Below are 13736 nucleotides of genomic sequence, written 5' to 3' on the forward strand. Positions count from 1 at the left end.
CCATGCCGCCCTATTGAATCATTATATTATATTATTTTTCCTAAGAAAGTAAAGCTATACAAATATGACAGAAATTAATGAAAGCTACTTTTGTTGATAAATTACACATGCAACGCAACTGAAATGACTATCATCTTGACACTAATATTCCATTTTAGTTTTGGACTTTTTAATACATTTCACTGTAGTGAAATAAAGATACACTACAGTGCTTGATATTGATTGTATCTACCCACAGCAGGTTGAGTACCGGCTTCTGCTGGGGTACAGCACAGCACCATTTGAACAAACCACACAAACTGCAGTACACCATAATGTAATAATAATGGCAGTTTGTTTTGTTTATTTATCATTATGATAACGTTTGTTAATGATTATTTTAGATGGCAATGCTGGTTGCCTATAGTTGTGTAGCTTTTTTTATTGGCCGCCCTTGATATATATATTACTATCATTATTGCTCTGCTATAAACAAATTCAAATGTGTGTCTCTTCGCAACTGTTGCCAGGTAAAATCCTAAAAAGCGCTCACAACCTCATAATATTCTGCATGATTTATTTTTATGGCATATATTTATTCAAACAGTAACCACTTCATTTTGCTGTTATGTCTGAACTGGTGAGAGGTTTATTAACAAATCCTAACCTGAGAGGTTTTTTTGGCAGGGTAGGTGCCATGCTGTTTCAGAGATTATTTACAGAATATTGAAATAGAACTTTTTTTTTTATATCAGACACATGCATTTAGTAAACTTAAAACACCAAAAGAACAGTTATACATTTTTGGAAACACATGATTTGATATCATTATGTAGTATCCATCTACACTGTACAAAAATATAAATGCAACACTTTTGTTTTTGCTCCCATTTTTCATGAGCTGAACTCAAAGATCTAAAACATTTTCTATACACACAAAAAAACATTTCCCTCAAATATTGTTCACAAATCTGTCTAAATCTGTGTTAGTGAGCACTTCTCCTTTGCTGAGATAATCCATCCCACCTCACAGGTGTGACATATCAAGATGCTGATTAGACAGCATGAATATTGCACAGGTGTGCCTTAGACTGGCCACAATAAAAGGCCACTCTGAAATGTGCAGTTTTGCTTTATTGGGTGGGTCTGGGGGGGGGGTCAGAAAACCAGTCAGTATCTGGTGTGACCACCATTTGCCTCACGCAGTGCAACACATCTCCTTCGCATAGAGTTGATCAGGTTGTTGATTGTGGTCTGTAGAATGTTGGTCCACTCCTCTTCAATGGCTGTGCGAAGTTGCTGGATATTGGCAGGAACTGGAACACGCTGTCGTATACGCCGATCCAGAGCATCCCAAACATGCTCAATGGGTGACATGTCCGGTGAGTATGCTGGCCATGCAAGAAATGGGATGTTTTCAGCTTCCAGGAATTGTGTACAGATCCTTGCAACATGGGGCCATGCATTATCATGCTGCAACATGAGGTGATGGCCGTGGATGAATGGCACAACAATGGGCCTCAGGCTCTCGTTACGGTATCTCTGTGCATTCAAAATGCCATCAATAAAATGCACCTGTGTTCGTTGTCCATAACATACGCCTGCCCATACCATAACCCCACCGCCACCATGGCCCACTTGATCCACAACGCTGACATCAGCAAACCGCTCACCCACACGACGCCACACATGCTGTCTGCCATCTGCCCTGAACAGTGAAAACCGTGATTTATCCGTGAAGAGAACACCTCTCCAACATGCCAGACGCAGTCGAATGTGAGGATTTGCCCACTCAAGTCGGTTACGACGACAAACTGCAGTCAGGTCGAGACCCTGATGAGGACGACGAGCATGCAGATGAGCTTCCCTGAGATGGCTGGTCTCAGACGATCTTGGAGGTGAACGTGCTGAATGTTGAGGTCCTGTGCCGGTGTGGTTATACGTGGTCTGTGGTTGTGAGGCCGGTTGGATGTACTGCCAAATTGTCTGAAATGCCTTTGGAGACGGCTTATGGTAGAGAAATGAACATTCAATTCACGGGCAACAGCTCTGGTGGACATTCCTGCAGTCAGCATGCCAACTGCACACTCCCTCAAAACTTGCGACATCTGTGTCATTGTGCTGTGTGATAAAACTGAACATTTTAGTGTGGCCTTTTATTGTGGCCAGCCTAAGGCACACCTGTGCAATAATCATGCTGTCTAATCAGCATCTTGATATGTCACACCTGTGAGGTGGGATGGATTATCTCGGCAAAGGAGAAGTGCTCACTAACATAGATTTTAGACAGATTTGTGAACAATATTTGTGAGAAATGGTCTTTTGTGTGTATAGAAAATGTTTTAGATCTTTGAGTTCAGCTCAAGAAAAATGGGAGAAAAAACAAAAGTGTTGCGTTTATATTTTTGTTCAGTGTAACTCAGCAAGAAAGTGAGTAAGGGCATTTCCCAAAAACACCATTACTTTAATGTACAACATAAACCTACATGTGAAAACATGACACAGCATAATTCTAATCTCTCAATAGTATGAAAAGCAAGCAACAATCACTGTCTTCTCCAAAATCACATTATTTTACAGGCAAAATACTAACAATTTACTTCTACTTTTCGCAGATAAAAGTTAGTCATCGTAAGTGTGCGCTTCTGTCATTGTACAGGGTATTAGGAAGAAAAATGACATAAGCATAACATATAAACAATAAAACAAGTCTGTATTTATTTTCTATTAAATATTTTGCTATGAAATATAAGGAAAAGCTACCTAAAACTTAATTTTGTTACTCATTTCTACTTTGGCAGAGATAGTGTCCATTGCGTCATCTCTGTCGTTCTGCTTGCAGCATTTGTTCTGAATGAATTTGAAGAGGGCGAATCCTGGGACGGATAAACTGGGAATTCCAGCCAGGATGACGATGATGACGTAGATCCAGGAAGGATATGGACGCGGCTCGAGGGTGGGAAAGTTCTCCTATGGTCAGAGTCGAAGACATGTTAAAATTTATAGCAACATACGACATACAAGAGGTCTGGAATGCTTAAGACAACACATTTAAAAGGTCTTTAGGCTTAAACTACTGTGATAAGAACACTTACCGCCTCCAGGTCCCACACCAAGTAGGTGAGATTCTTGGTAACTTGGGTTACAAAGTAGAAAACCAGGATGACGATCATAATGAGTGGACTGATCAGTCTCCATGTCAGCTGCCAGAAGATGTTGGGCTTGTGACCAATCATAAACTCAATGTCCTTGTTAAACCTGTTTGAGAACAATAAGAGGAAGACGTAATGTCAGCTGAGTAAATGGTAAATGCATTTGTATAGCACCTTTCTAGTCATCTAGTGACTCAAAGCGCTTTTTTACACTACGAGTCACATTCACCCATTCACACACACATTCATACACTGGTGGCCGAGGCTACCATACAAGGTGCCACCTGCTACTCAGTTTTAACACACTCACACACAGTGATGGAACAGCCATCAGGAGCAATTTGGGGTTCAGTATCTTGCTCAAGGATACTTCGACATGCAGCCTGGAGGAACCCAGGATTGAACTGCTGATCTTTTGATTGGTGGACGATTGCTCTACCTCTGAGCCACAGCCTCCCAGTGTGGATGAAAGTGTTAAAGACAGGACCTGGAATGAATTGTTTAAAAGATCGCCTATTAAACTGTTTTAACTCACCATGGGATTTAATTATGGTACTTGGGATTTTTATGAAGGTATTAGTTGCTGCAACTGTCCCCAACTGTACAAATTGTATTCAAATAGTTCAGGAGGTTTTTGTCATCAAAACCTAAAATTGTTGCAATTGCCCTCAGTCTCCCCTACAGTAAATAAAGTAGCCACATGCAACGTGTTGAAGCTGCACAAGGGAATAAACTCCATTATATTACTTGAGTGACCTTGTGTCCTAAAATAGCATCAAGACTGGAAGTGTTGCTTAACGCAATGTTTTGTACATTTGAAACATTTTATCACTTTTAGATTACGTTTTACTGCTTTTATCAACAGTATTACTGAAACCGAACAGACAGCATATTTTCCGCATTTCTCACCACAGTTTTGCTATGTCACGAGACACACTGTACCTCGTTATCTCTCCTCGGTGAATGACACATTATCTCTGTTCTGAGGTTAGATTAAAATGCTCTCTTATTGCCTTCTTTGTCTCAATTGCATAAAGACCTGCCTCGTTGAGTATCACACCCACTAATATCTGGCTTTTGTCTTCAGTGGTAAAGGTTACAATAGGCATTTTTTTCACAGGGCAATTGACTCTGCAGTAGCCACAGGTATTTATCAGCTCCAGCCAGCAGTGATAGAAGCATGACACCCATGTGTACACACTCATTTTGCCCCTTTTGTAACTTGATACAATGAGGTGTTGCCACAAATGTCATCTGTCTCTATCCAAGCAGTGCTAAAACAAATTAGTTACAAATTAGTCAGCCTATCTGGTGCTTGCATGGCAACAAATGGGACACACTGGAAAAGACACACAGAAAGACATACTCAACTACTGCAGAGCTGTGTATTGCCTATTTTTAGAAGGTTTTCCAGCGTTTAAAAAAATCTGCATAAATGCCCTTACACTGGTGGAAATAGCTACACGTGGCATGGCATGCCCTGCTGTCTCGCTTTCTCTTTATTTGTCATGACACTGTGTGAGCTCCATGCCTGGGAGGTTACATAGTGACAGGGCTAACTGGTAGCATCACATGGCCAATGTTTCCTAAAGGAGCAACGACAGAGTCAAGCCGTTTTAGTGAGGGCAGCAGCACACTCCGCTGTCTCGTCATTTCCGAAGTAGTGTCAGTATATTATATTTATATATCTTTAATTGTTCAAATGATATTCTTATTATCAGTTAATGTTTTAATGGTATTATGAACATCCCTCATATGAATAATCACTTCCTGGATAGACTTACCTATCTATGCCATAGATGTAAATAACAGCAATCATTTCACTCAATCCGATGACCAATAGGGGGATAGAACCAGCAAAGTTGTCAAAAAGAGCGAGCCAGTAGTTTCCAGAGCGCTGAGTAAAGATAAGCCCAAGAGCGAAAGAGACTAAGCAGGTCAGACCTAAAAAAAAAAAAAAAAAAACACAAAATGGAGTTTATCATTCATTCATCTTCTAACCGTTTCATCCTCTTGAGGGTCACGGGGGGGCTGGAGCCTATCCCAGCTGATATTGGGCGAGAGGCAGGGTACACCCTGGACAGGTTGCCAGACTATCGCAGGGCTGACACGTAAAGACAGACAACCATTCACGCCTATGGACAATTTAGAGTTATCAATTGACCTAGTCCCCAATCTGCATGTCTTTAGACTGTGGGAGGTAGTCGGAGTGCCCGGAGAGAACCCACGCTGACACGGGGAGAACATGCAAACTCCACACAGAAGGGCTCCCATGCCCGGGATCGAACCAGCAACCCTCTTGCTGTGAGGCGAGAGTGCTAACCACCACACCACCGTGCCGCCCCATGGTGTATTGGAATTATGGAATTATATCTTTAGATCAAATGTTTAAACCCCAGCATGACAAAAAGTATTTTGTATTTAATAGGAAATTTGGAAATTTACCACAGAAAACTTCTTTTGGCCATGTTCTGGGCAGCAACTTGAGGTCCTGCAAAGGAACCACCACTCCCTCTATGTTCCCAAACATAGTTGAGAGGCCGAGGCAGAAGAGCATGATGAAGAAAAGGACGGCCCACAAAGGAGAAAAGGGCATTCTGATGATGGCCTCTGTGAACACGATGAAAGCTAGACCTGTTCCTTCAACGCCCTGTAGGAGAGCACCAAATATTTCAACCACCGACACTCTGCTGAATCATTTCAGTGAGATTAAAAGCAGATATTCTAAAGATATCGACTGACCTGCTTGAGGAAAACCTGCATGTCACAGGCCTCTAATTGTAATCCTTGAATGATAGCTGGATTTGTCTGGTTGAGGTGGGTCAAAACCTCATTGTAGTTGCTTTCTGTGATGCTGTCTTCAGGATAGTTAAAGGCATTCATCAGCATCAAGATGTTGCTAAAAAAAAGAGTTCAGTTCACATAAGCAAATCCATATTACGTCTTTGTAGGGCTTCCTTTGTCAAATACAAAACTCACTCTGCTGTGCAGTCGTCATATTTTTGCGTGGCCCTGAAGCCAATGATGGAGTAGATAACAGTCGCAGAGTACACTGAGGTGCAGCCATTGATGATGGAGATGAGAACAGCGTCCTGCTCACAGTTGTTGCTAAAAGATAAATATGGTCATGTGAACAGAAGCGTTCGAAAGAAGCCTTATTGCATGAATTGGGCGGTTACTCACTGAATAGGGTTGTAACTGGAGAAAGAGATGAGACCTCCAAAGGCCAGAGAGAAGGAGTAGAAAACTTGAGCACCTGCGTCCAGCCAGGTCGATGGATTCATCAGCTCATTCACCTGAATAAGAATAGAAAGCATCTCATATAAACAGTACAACTGAGCTAATTGACCTATGGTAATTATTTTCTGTTGTGATGTGTCTGCACTTTGGAACATGATTGTAAACACCTTCTACTGTCCTGGCTATTGTTAACAATTAATAGGTGATAGTAGCTACTGTGCACCAGGACCATAGTTATATTTTATCTCATGTCTGTTCTTTCTGGACATACAATAAAAGCATGACGTGGAAATTCATGACTGAATGTTGTGCCAGCTCATAAAAAGAAACTGGATGATAAATCAGTTGCCTCTTTGCATATGTCTGTTTTTAGCTTTTGAACCAAGTCCATGTCACGCCTTGAGTCAGGACCAAGACTAATGTAATGCTAATATGGAAATTAAAATAGCAAAATGCCCAAAATTACACCAATTGCTTCTTTTTCACAGGACATTCAGCATTCAGATGCAAGTAATAAATCAAGAAGACTGTATGTGTCAGATAGTTCAGGTAAGCTAAGCTGTTGTTGGCTGTAGTCTCATATTTAACAGACAATTATCAGCAGTGACGCCCCCAAGGGAGGGCAGGGGGGACCATGGCCCCCGATACAATTGCTGCCTCCCTAAGTGGCCCCCCTGGCAAAAAATAACTGTCTTAAACTGTACGTTCAAACCAGAAGCTTCCAAATAGGCAAAGTCTCTCGTGGACGCCCAAGAAGCACGACTGTGCGGCAGCTTTGCTCGCTCTAGTTGCTCATCACGTGAATCATTGAACGTTTGATCATGCTTGTCAATTTAAAGGAGTCACAAAGCGGACTACTGGCTTGAAAGCAGCGTAGTTGCTGCTTGCTGTTGTCCAGTCAAAAAGCTTATAGTTGGCCTACAGAAAGTTCTGCTTACCCCCCAAAATCGTATCAACTCAACATGGAAGATGATAACGCTGCTGTGATGTGTACTGCTGCCGTCTTGTGCATTAGAAGAAGCCGTCGCCGTCAGGTTTGGGTGCACAAAATCCTCCGGTGTCGTGATCAGCACGATGAATTTTATCGGCTGATGCAAGAGCAACATTATAAAGGACTGAGTGGGCGCGAACGCAAGTAATCAACTTCTCGATATCCATTGACGGAACAAGTGTGCTGTAGGAACCAAAGTTACATGGCTTGTTCTCTGGGACCTGCTTCATCGAAGCACGTCAGCATTCCGATTGATTGACGCCGAACCGTGTCAGAGCTCATTACCATAAAGTAAAACAAGTTTTAACTCCCCTCCGGACTGCTCTGGTCGCTTTGGTTGCCCAAGATGCACGACTGACGATCAGGTCGCCCTAGTCGCCCAAGTCGCCGGGCTCTCACTGAAAACTAATGGCTGTTGGTTTGAACGTACAGTAAGAGGCTGTGGCATGCTCACCTTTCAAGCTAAAGGCAGTGCTATCTTGTGTAACTAGACAACCTTAGGCATCCATTGGTACCAACCATGACATGCTAGCTTGTCCGAAAGAGGGCTATAAAAAAGTGCTCCTGACTAAGGTAAAATTCTGCTAAGGTAAAATCTTCACCAGGGCGTGCATGACCCCGAGGTTGTCCTTTGAAAATGTTTAATTCACAGTAGACAGCACTGATGATAGGTGGTCTGTTAAACACAAATCCTTGTCAAATGTATCTTTGATAAATAAATATATGAATCTGTCAATAATTATTATTTTAATAAGATAGTATTGTATGCATCATATAAAAGTACGTTTATACACAGACACATTACACTGAGACATTTTGGTTGGTGTATTATAACAGTGCTTACATCTGGAGTGAAGAGGAACTTGATTCCCTCAACAGATCCTTTCAGAGTCAGTCCTCTGATGAGGAAGATGGTGAGGACCAAGTATGGCAGAGTGGAGGTGATGTACACAGCCTGAGAAAAGAAAACAATGACAGCATAATCCAAAGACATGCTGTAGCTGTGTTTTTGAATGAACATACAAGCAGGCATCACTCTCTCATTCAAATTATTCAGATGTGATTTGACTTCCAGACCTTTCCAGTGGTCTCGATGCCCCGGATGCAGCAGACATAGAGCAGAGTCCATGCGCCCAGCAGGACTAGCACCATCCACCACTGAAGACCTCCAGACTCATCGATAGCTGTTGAAGTGTTCAGAGTCTCTCTGTACCAGAAGTAGTCAACAGTGCTGCTCCGAGCGCACTCCTCCACCACACCTGCAAAGGACAGATAAGCAGACGGCAAGGGTCAAACTTAGTAACCTTGGAAAGAAGTGTAACCGCAGACTGTAGCCTACAGCAGATGCGCGTTCTTTGGATTCTTTCTTACTGTTGTCTGGATGTTTAACGGCTTACCTGTCCCGTTAGCATTGAGAGGACATTGGCTCCAAGGCAGAGGATCTTGAAAGGAGTTAAAGAGATACCACATGATCCAGGCCATGATGGTGTTGTAGTACATCCCCACCAGAAATGAAGCAAGCATGGATGCTACACCTGTAAAAAATGGAACAACCGGGTGTGGTGAGGCTTTGGTTTTTTTTTGTTTTTTTTTTAACAATACCAACCAGGAATCCCCATTGTCAGTAGCTGAGTGTACAGTGCTAACCTGCATTCACCAAGCTGAGTATCAGCATAAAATTTACTGAACCACAATAGTTTTCTTTTCCAGCCCCCTGTAACAAGTAGGGGAATCTGTCTGTAGTAAAAGCTAACAGCTAGCAGACAGACTAGGAGCCTTGATCAATCGATGTAGATTCGCTTAATACCTTTAAAGCATATAATCAACAGTGTGTGATTTGTGTGGTTTAACAGCTGCCAGTGCAGATTGTGCTTCACTTAAGTGACAAAGATAGACTTGGAGTGTAAAAAAATGTGGATCAGTGTGGACTGAGACTTGAGTCTTTACAGCTTTCAGTGTGAATTGGCCATAAGAGTCTAGAAGCTGTGTGAGGCTCTGCTTTGAGTTTAATGCTAACATAAGCATGCTAACATGCTCACAATGGCAGTGCTGACATGCTGATGTTAAGCGATGTTTTCCATGAACTACGTATGAGTATCAGACCAGGTGAAATGTAGATGAAGACAGTGGGTAAAAAGCTAAGGGACCACCAAAGTAGTTACAATGTATCCTGTGTGGGACATGCATGTCTGTGCCAAAGTTCATAGCAATCCATGTAAATCCATGACATTTCACATTAAATTAAAACGTAAATGCCATGGTGGTGCAGTGGGATTCATCCCCTGGTGACCATGAATGCCTGTATAAAATTTAGTGCTAATCAAGCGCCACGGAAGTAAAGAATTCCAGTATGTTATTTCCATGGCCAAGGAAGGTTCATCGATAATTGGAAACATGAGCTGCTGTCTCTCAAAGCCAGAAACTTGTCTGGTGCTGCTCCATAGGTAATGAATGGGAGCCTGATTTATGGACACACAGAATGTTTGTTTGCTATTCTATATCCAAATGAGCTTAATTCTATTATAGTGTTCTCACTGACTTATAGTTTTGGACTGTCTTAGACCATAGGAATAACATGTTTGAAATTTGAACACGGGCACAGTTTAAATATTTGTTCCATTGTCATTTCTGAAGTCTTGCCACTGGCACGGCCATGAAGAAGAAAATAGACAACCTAATTTGCATTTTTTTTACCCACCAACTCCGATCAGGTATGGACTGATTGATCTCCACACTCCTACGCTGCCTTTCCTCAGGCGTTGACCGATAGCAAACTCCAGGTGTAGCAGTGGGATTCCCTCCAGTACCAGCAGGATAAGGAATGGGATCATGAATGCTCCTAAAACATTCACAATGTCATGATGAGTCAATAATACGTCTAGCCATTCACTTTAATGAGCACTTCAAGTAAGGTAAGTACATTCAGCAGTAAACTTCATTCACAAATCTGTTGCAATATAGAAGCCCATAAGCTATAAAAAGCATTGTACACATTTTATTGCCTACACTTTGTTTTACATAAAGCATGAATGAGACTCACCCATTGACTTTTACACAGTGATAACATTTATGAATGTAAAGGAAAAGTAAGCTTCAGTGGTTCTATATGAACCAAACTGCCAGTTGATGTTAAGTTAGTAGGCTATTTTTAAGCATTGATTGGTTGAGTTTTAACTTTTAACATCTCAGTCTGAGTAAAGTAGGCATTTCTATTATTTCTTTTTATATTTCTTTTGGGGGGCATTTTGCCTTTAATGGACAGGACAGGCAAGTGTGAAAGGGGGAGAGAGAGAGAAGGGGGGATGACATGCAGCAAAGGGCCACAGGCCGGACCCGAACCCGGGCCGCCGCGGCATCAGCCCTGCACATGGGGCGCCCGCTCCACCACCAAGCCACCGACGCCCCAGCATTTCTATTATTTCTAAGCTTGTTAGAGAGCAAAATTCAGCTGACTGTGTGTACAATTCTGTATCTCTGCAGTCTGTAAACATCTTACGCACCTTTAAACACACAAATTAGTTACATGTAACAGGTTGAGAAACATTTAGATCATTTTAATAATTCATACAAACTGCTTATGTTCCCTCATTGCAGCCTACCTCCTCCGTGGCTTTGACACAGGTAAGGGAACCTCCAGACGTTGCCAAGTCCCACACAGAAGCCCACACAGGTGAGCAGATACTGGGCTTTGTTGTCCCATTTGGGTCTGTCCCCTGCCTCCTCTTTCTCCATCTTCTCCAGGTCCCCATGAGAGGGGATCCGCTCATCCAGTCCTGGGTTTGGAAACTTCAGCTTCATGGTGGCTTCTTGTTAACTTCACTGGACTCAGAGAGCGTGAAATGTAGCAGTTAAGTCTCCCTTTGGTATTCAGTTAATGGTTCTGCTACTTTCCTGCGAGCCTTCAAGGGGCTGCGTCCTTTCTCGTACAATCTGGAAACTGTAAAACTGTAACTGTAACTTGGACTGTGTCTCGCTGAGTCCTTTACCCCAACTGTGTGTCCTGGGAAGGAGTACGAAGGTATCCACTGTGACCTATGGCACCTGGGCCGCAGTTATCAGTAGCTCCTCACAGTTGGTTTTGCATTATGTGATGTCAGCAAGGTTAAGTAAAAAAAGGTGCAACCTTCTTGATAATGGTTAATGCATCACATGAGGTGCTGCCGCAAACACTTTTCTCTGAGAGATGAGTTTGTGCAGGAAATGGAGAGTTGTACCGGTTGTTTATTTACTGTCATTCCTTTAAAGGCCACAAGGTTTTATTGATGGCCAACAAGCAGATCCAACATAGAGTGTGTTGCAAGATGTACATTTTCTTTATCTCACCTTGTATGACAGAAAGAAAGAAACATTGTAAAGTAAGAGGTAACACATTTCCCATCATGGCTTATCTTGTCAGATCAGGCCTTTCCCAGTCCTTGAGATATCAGATTATGTATTGCAGTGGGATCTACAACCCAAGATTAGTGTGTACAGGTGCATTTTCTCTCAGATTTGAAATTCAAATGCTGAATGCTTATGTTAATTACTTAGAAAATGTTACAGAGTAGAAGAAGGGATTTTCTCTTCATATTTTTATCACTTTTTTCTGCAGTATAGCTGTTAAGCAATTCAGAGTGCATATATACCTTATCAGTGTTCCTTTCTAATGCAATTAGTAACCAATGAAAGACTAACGCCGGCATTTACAGAGTGGTGTTTACTGACTTGTCATCTGTAGCGGCTATCAAGGGTTATTTTTAGGATGTCCATAAAGATATCAGTGTATGTACGTTATGTGCGTCAGTCCAAATTACATCTACCTTTGCCTCTACCCAAATTACACGTTTGTATACGTCCATTCATTTAGATATACATACGTATATACCAGATGGTTGCAGGGGCTTGGAGCTAATCCCAACTGGTATTGAATGAAAAACAGGATACACCTTGGGCTGTGTTTACATTACAAGTAAATGTGGCCCAAATCTGATTTATTTTTATTTTTATTTTTTTTTTTGCACTGTCCTAAATCCAATACATATCCGATCCCTGGCCATGCCACATTCTCATGTTTCTTGTCTTGTGTTTCCTGTTTTATCTTGAAACTCACATCCTGTCTCGTTTCAGGTCTCTTCAGCTCCTGCTCCCCTGTGTTTCCCACCTGTTTGATTACCTGCACCTGTCCTAATGTGGCACACCTGTGTCTCGTTGTCTCCCCTATTTAGTCTCTAGGTTTCTCTTTGTCTGTGCCAGTTTGTCTTGTACTTAGAGTCAGCGCTCCAGCTGTTTATTTGTTAGTTTGTTTGCCTTGTGATATTGACCCTCTTTTTGGATTTCTGGATTTTGTCTTTGCCTGTCGTTTTTGGATATCTTTGCATGACTGACATCTGAGTACCAAACCTAGCCTGAAATTAAAGGACCTTGTTTTAAACTTTATTCTGTCCCTGAATCTACATTTGAGTCTCTTTTGGTTCAGTGTGATAGGGCATACGACCACTGTAAAAATGGTTGAATCAGAATTCATGTGTTTTTCCCATACATCCATGGTACACGTCATACTGACCTCTGCAGCAAATCATTCAGATGAACACTTGCACTGCTTTGTCATTCATTTTTCTCACTAAATATACCTGTCTTGCAAATGCAACTTGTTTTGTTGTTCTAATGCACATGTATGTGACATCACTGGTTGCATGCAAGGAGCTTCCGGGTAGACATCTGTTCGCATTGATGTCAGACATGCGTCACTTTAAACATGAATGTGAACAGTCCAGGCTAGATCAGATCTGGGGGGAAAACCATAATGTGAAAATAGACATGGATAGGTCTGTCAGTCAGTCATAGGCTGACACATTGCGACTTTAAGTCTCTTAGACAGACTGTAAAAATAATGGATGTAGCTGCCGTGACGTCACCTGTTGGTTTGTATTGAAACCCATTTTGTGTACTGTGTACCTGTCGTACACTGAAAGCCTGTTAACTTTCTCCTTTGTGTGCTAGTTTAACGGTTTGTCAGCAAAAGACAGAAACTGGCTTAGTGGCATTGTCAAGGTTTGTTCTAAAATTATCGGAGTGCAGTTGACTGATTTAAACTCTCTGTGGGAGAGACGGGTCCTCCAGAAAGCAAAAAGTATCATCAACAGCGATCATGCTCTGTCCAAAGAATTCACACTTACGACATCAGGACAGCGTTATCTGCCCCCACCCAGGAAGACAAACCGTCACTCTCGGTCATTCATTCACTCTGCCATTAAGCTGCTGAATGCAGAGTAAGTTTTTCTTTCTTTGTATTTATTTATATATCTTATGTGCAATATACTTTGGCACTTTACTCTATTTAAGAGCAACATATCGGTGCAATATACTCATGCACTTACTGCACTTCTCTAGCTGTT

At 41.9% G+C, this 13736-nt stretch overlaps 1 protein-coding gene across 1 annotated transcript; it reads right to left on the minus strand.

Moving 5' to 3' along the window:
• Window positions 1-2362: 2362 nt before the first annotated feature.
• LOC125904704 (sodium-dependent neutral amino acid transporter B(0)AT1-like) lies at window positions 2363-11491 on the minus strand. Its single transcript, XM_049602298.1, has 12 exons — window positions 10962-11491; window positions 10061-10201; window positions 8760-8897; window positions 8440-8621; window positions 8207-8317; window positions 6315-6427; window positions 6111-6239; window positions 5874-6030; window positions 5577-5781; window positions 4916-5075; window positions 3075-3237; window positions 2363-2949 (listed from the first exon to the last, which is right to left on the minus strand). The coding sequence occupies exons 1-12, from the start codon at window positions 11158-11160 to the stop codon at window positions 2743-2745; spliced, it is 1905 nt and encodes a 634-aa protein (XP_049458255.1). The 5' UTR covers window positions 11161-11491; the 3' UTR covers window positions 2363-2742.
• Window positions 11492-13736: the final 2245 nt, after the last annotated feature.

The sequence above is a fragment of the Epinephelus fuscoguttatus genome, linkage group LG17 (genome assembly GCF_011397635.1).
Source record: "Epinephelus fuscoguttatus linkage group LG17, E.fuscoguttatus.final_Chr_v1".
NCBI lineage: Eukaryota > Metazoa > Chordata > Actinopteri > Perciformes > Serranidae > Epinephelus > Epinephelus fuscoguttatus.

Coding starts and splice junctions, on each gene's coding strand:
- LOC125904704 (XM_049602298.1), bottom strand. CDS start 11,160: ATGAAGCTGAAGTTTCCAAACCCAGGACTGGATGAGCGGATCCCCTCT. Junction 5,782..5,873: donor TGCAGGTTTTCCTCAAGCAG/GTCAGTCGATAT, acceptor GCTCTCCTACAG/GGCGTTGAAGGAACAGGTCT. Junction 5,076..5,576: donor GCCAAAAGAAGTTTTCTGTG/GTAAATTTCCAA, acceptor TTTTTTTTTTAG/GTCTGACCTGCTTAGTCTCT.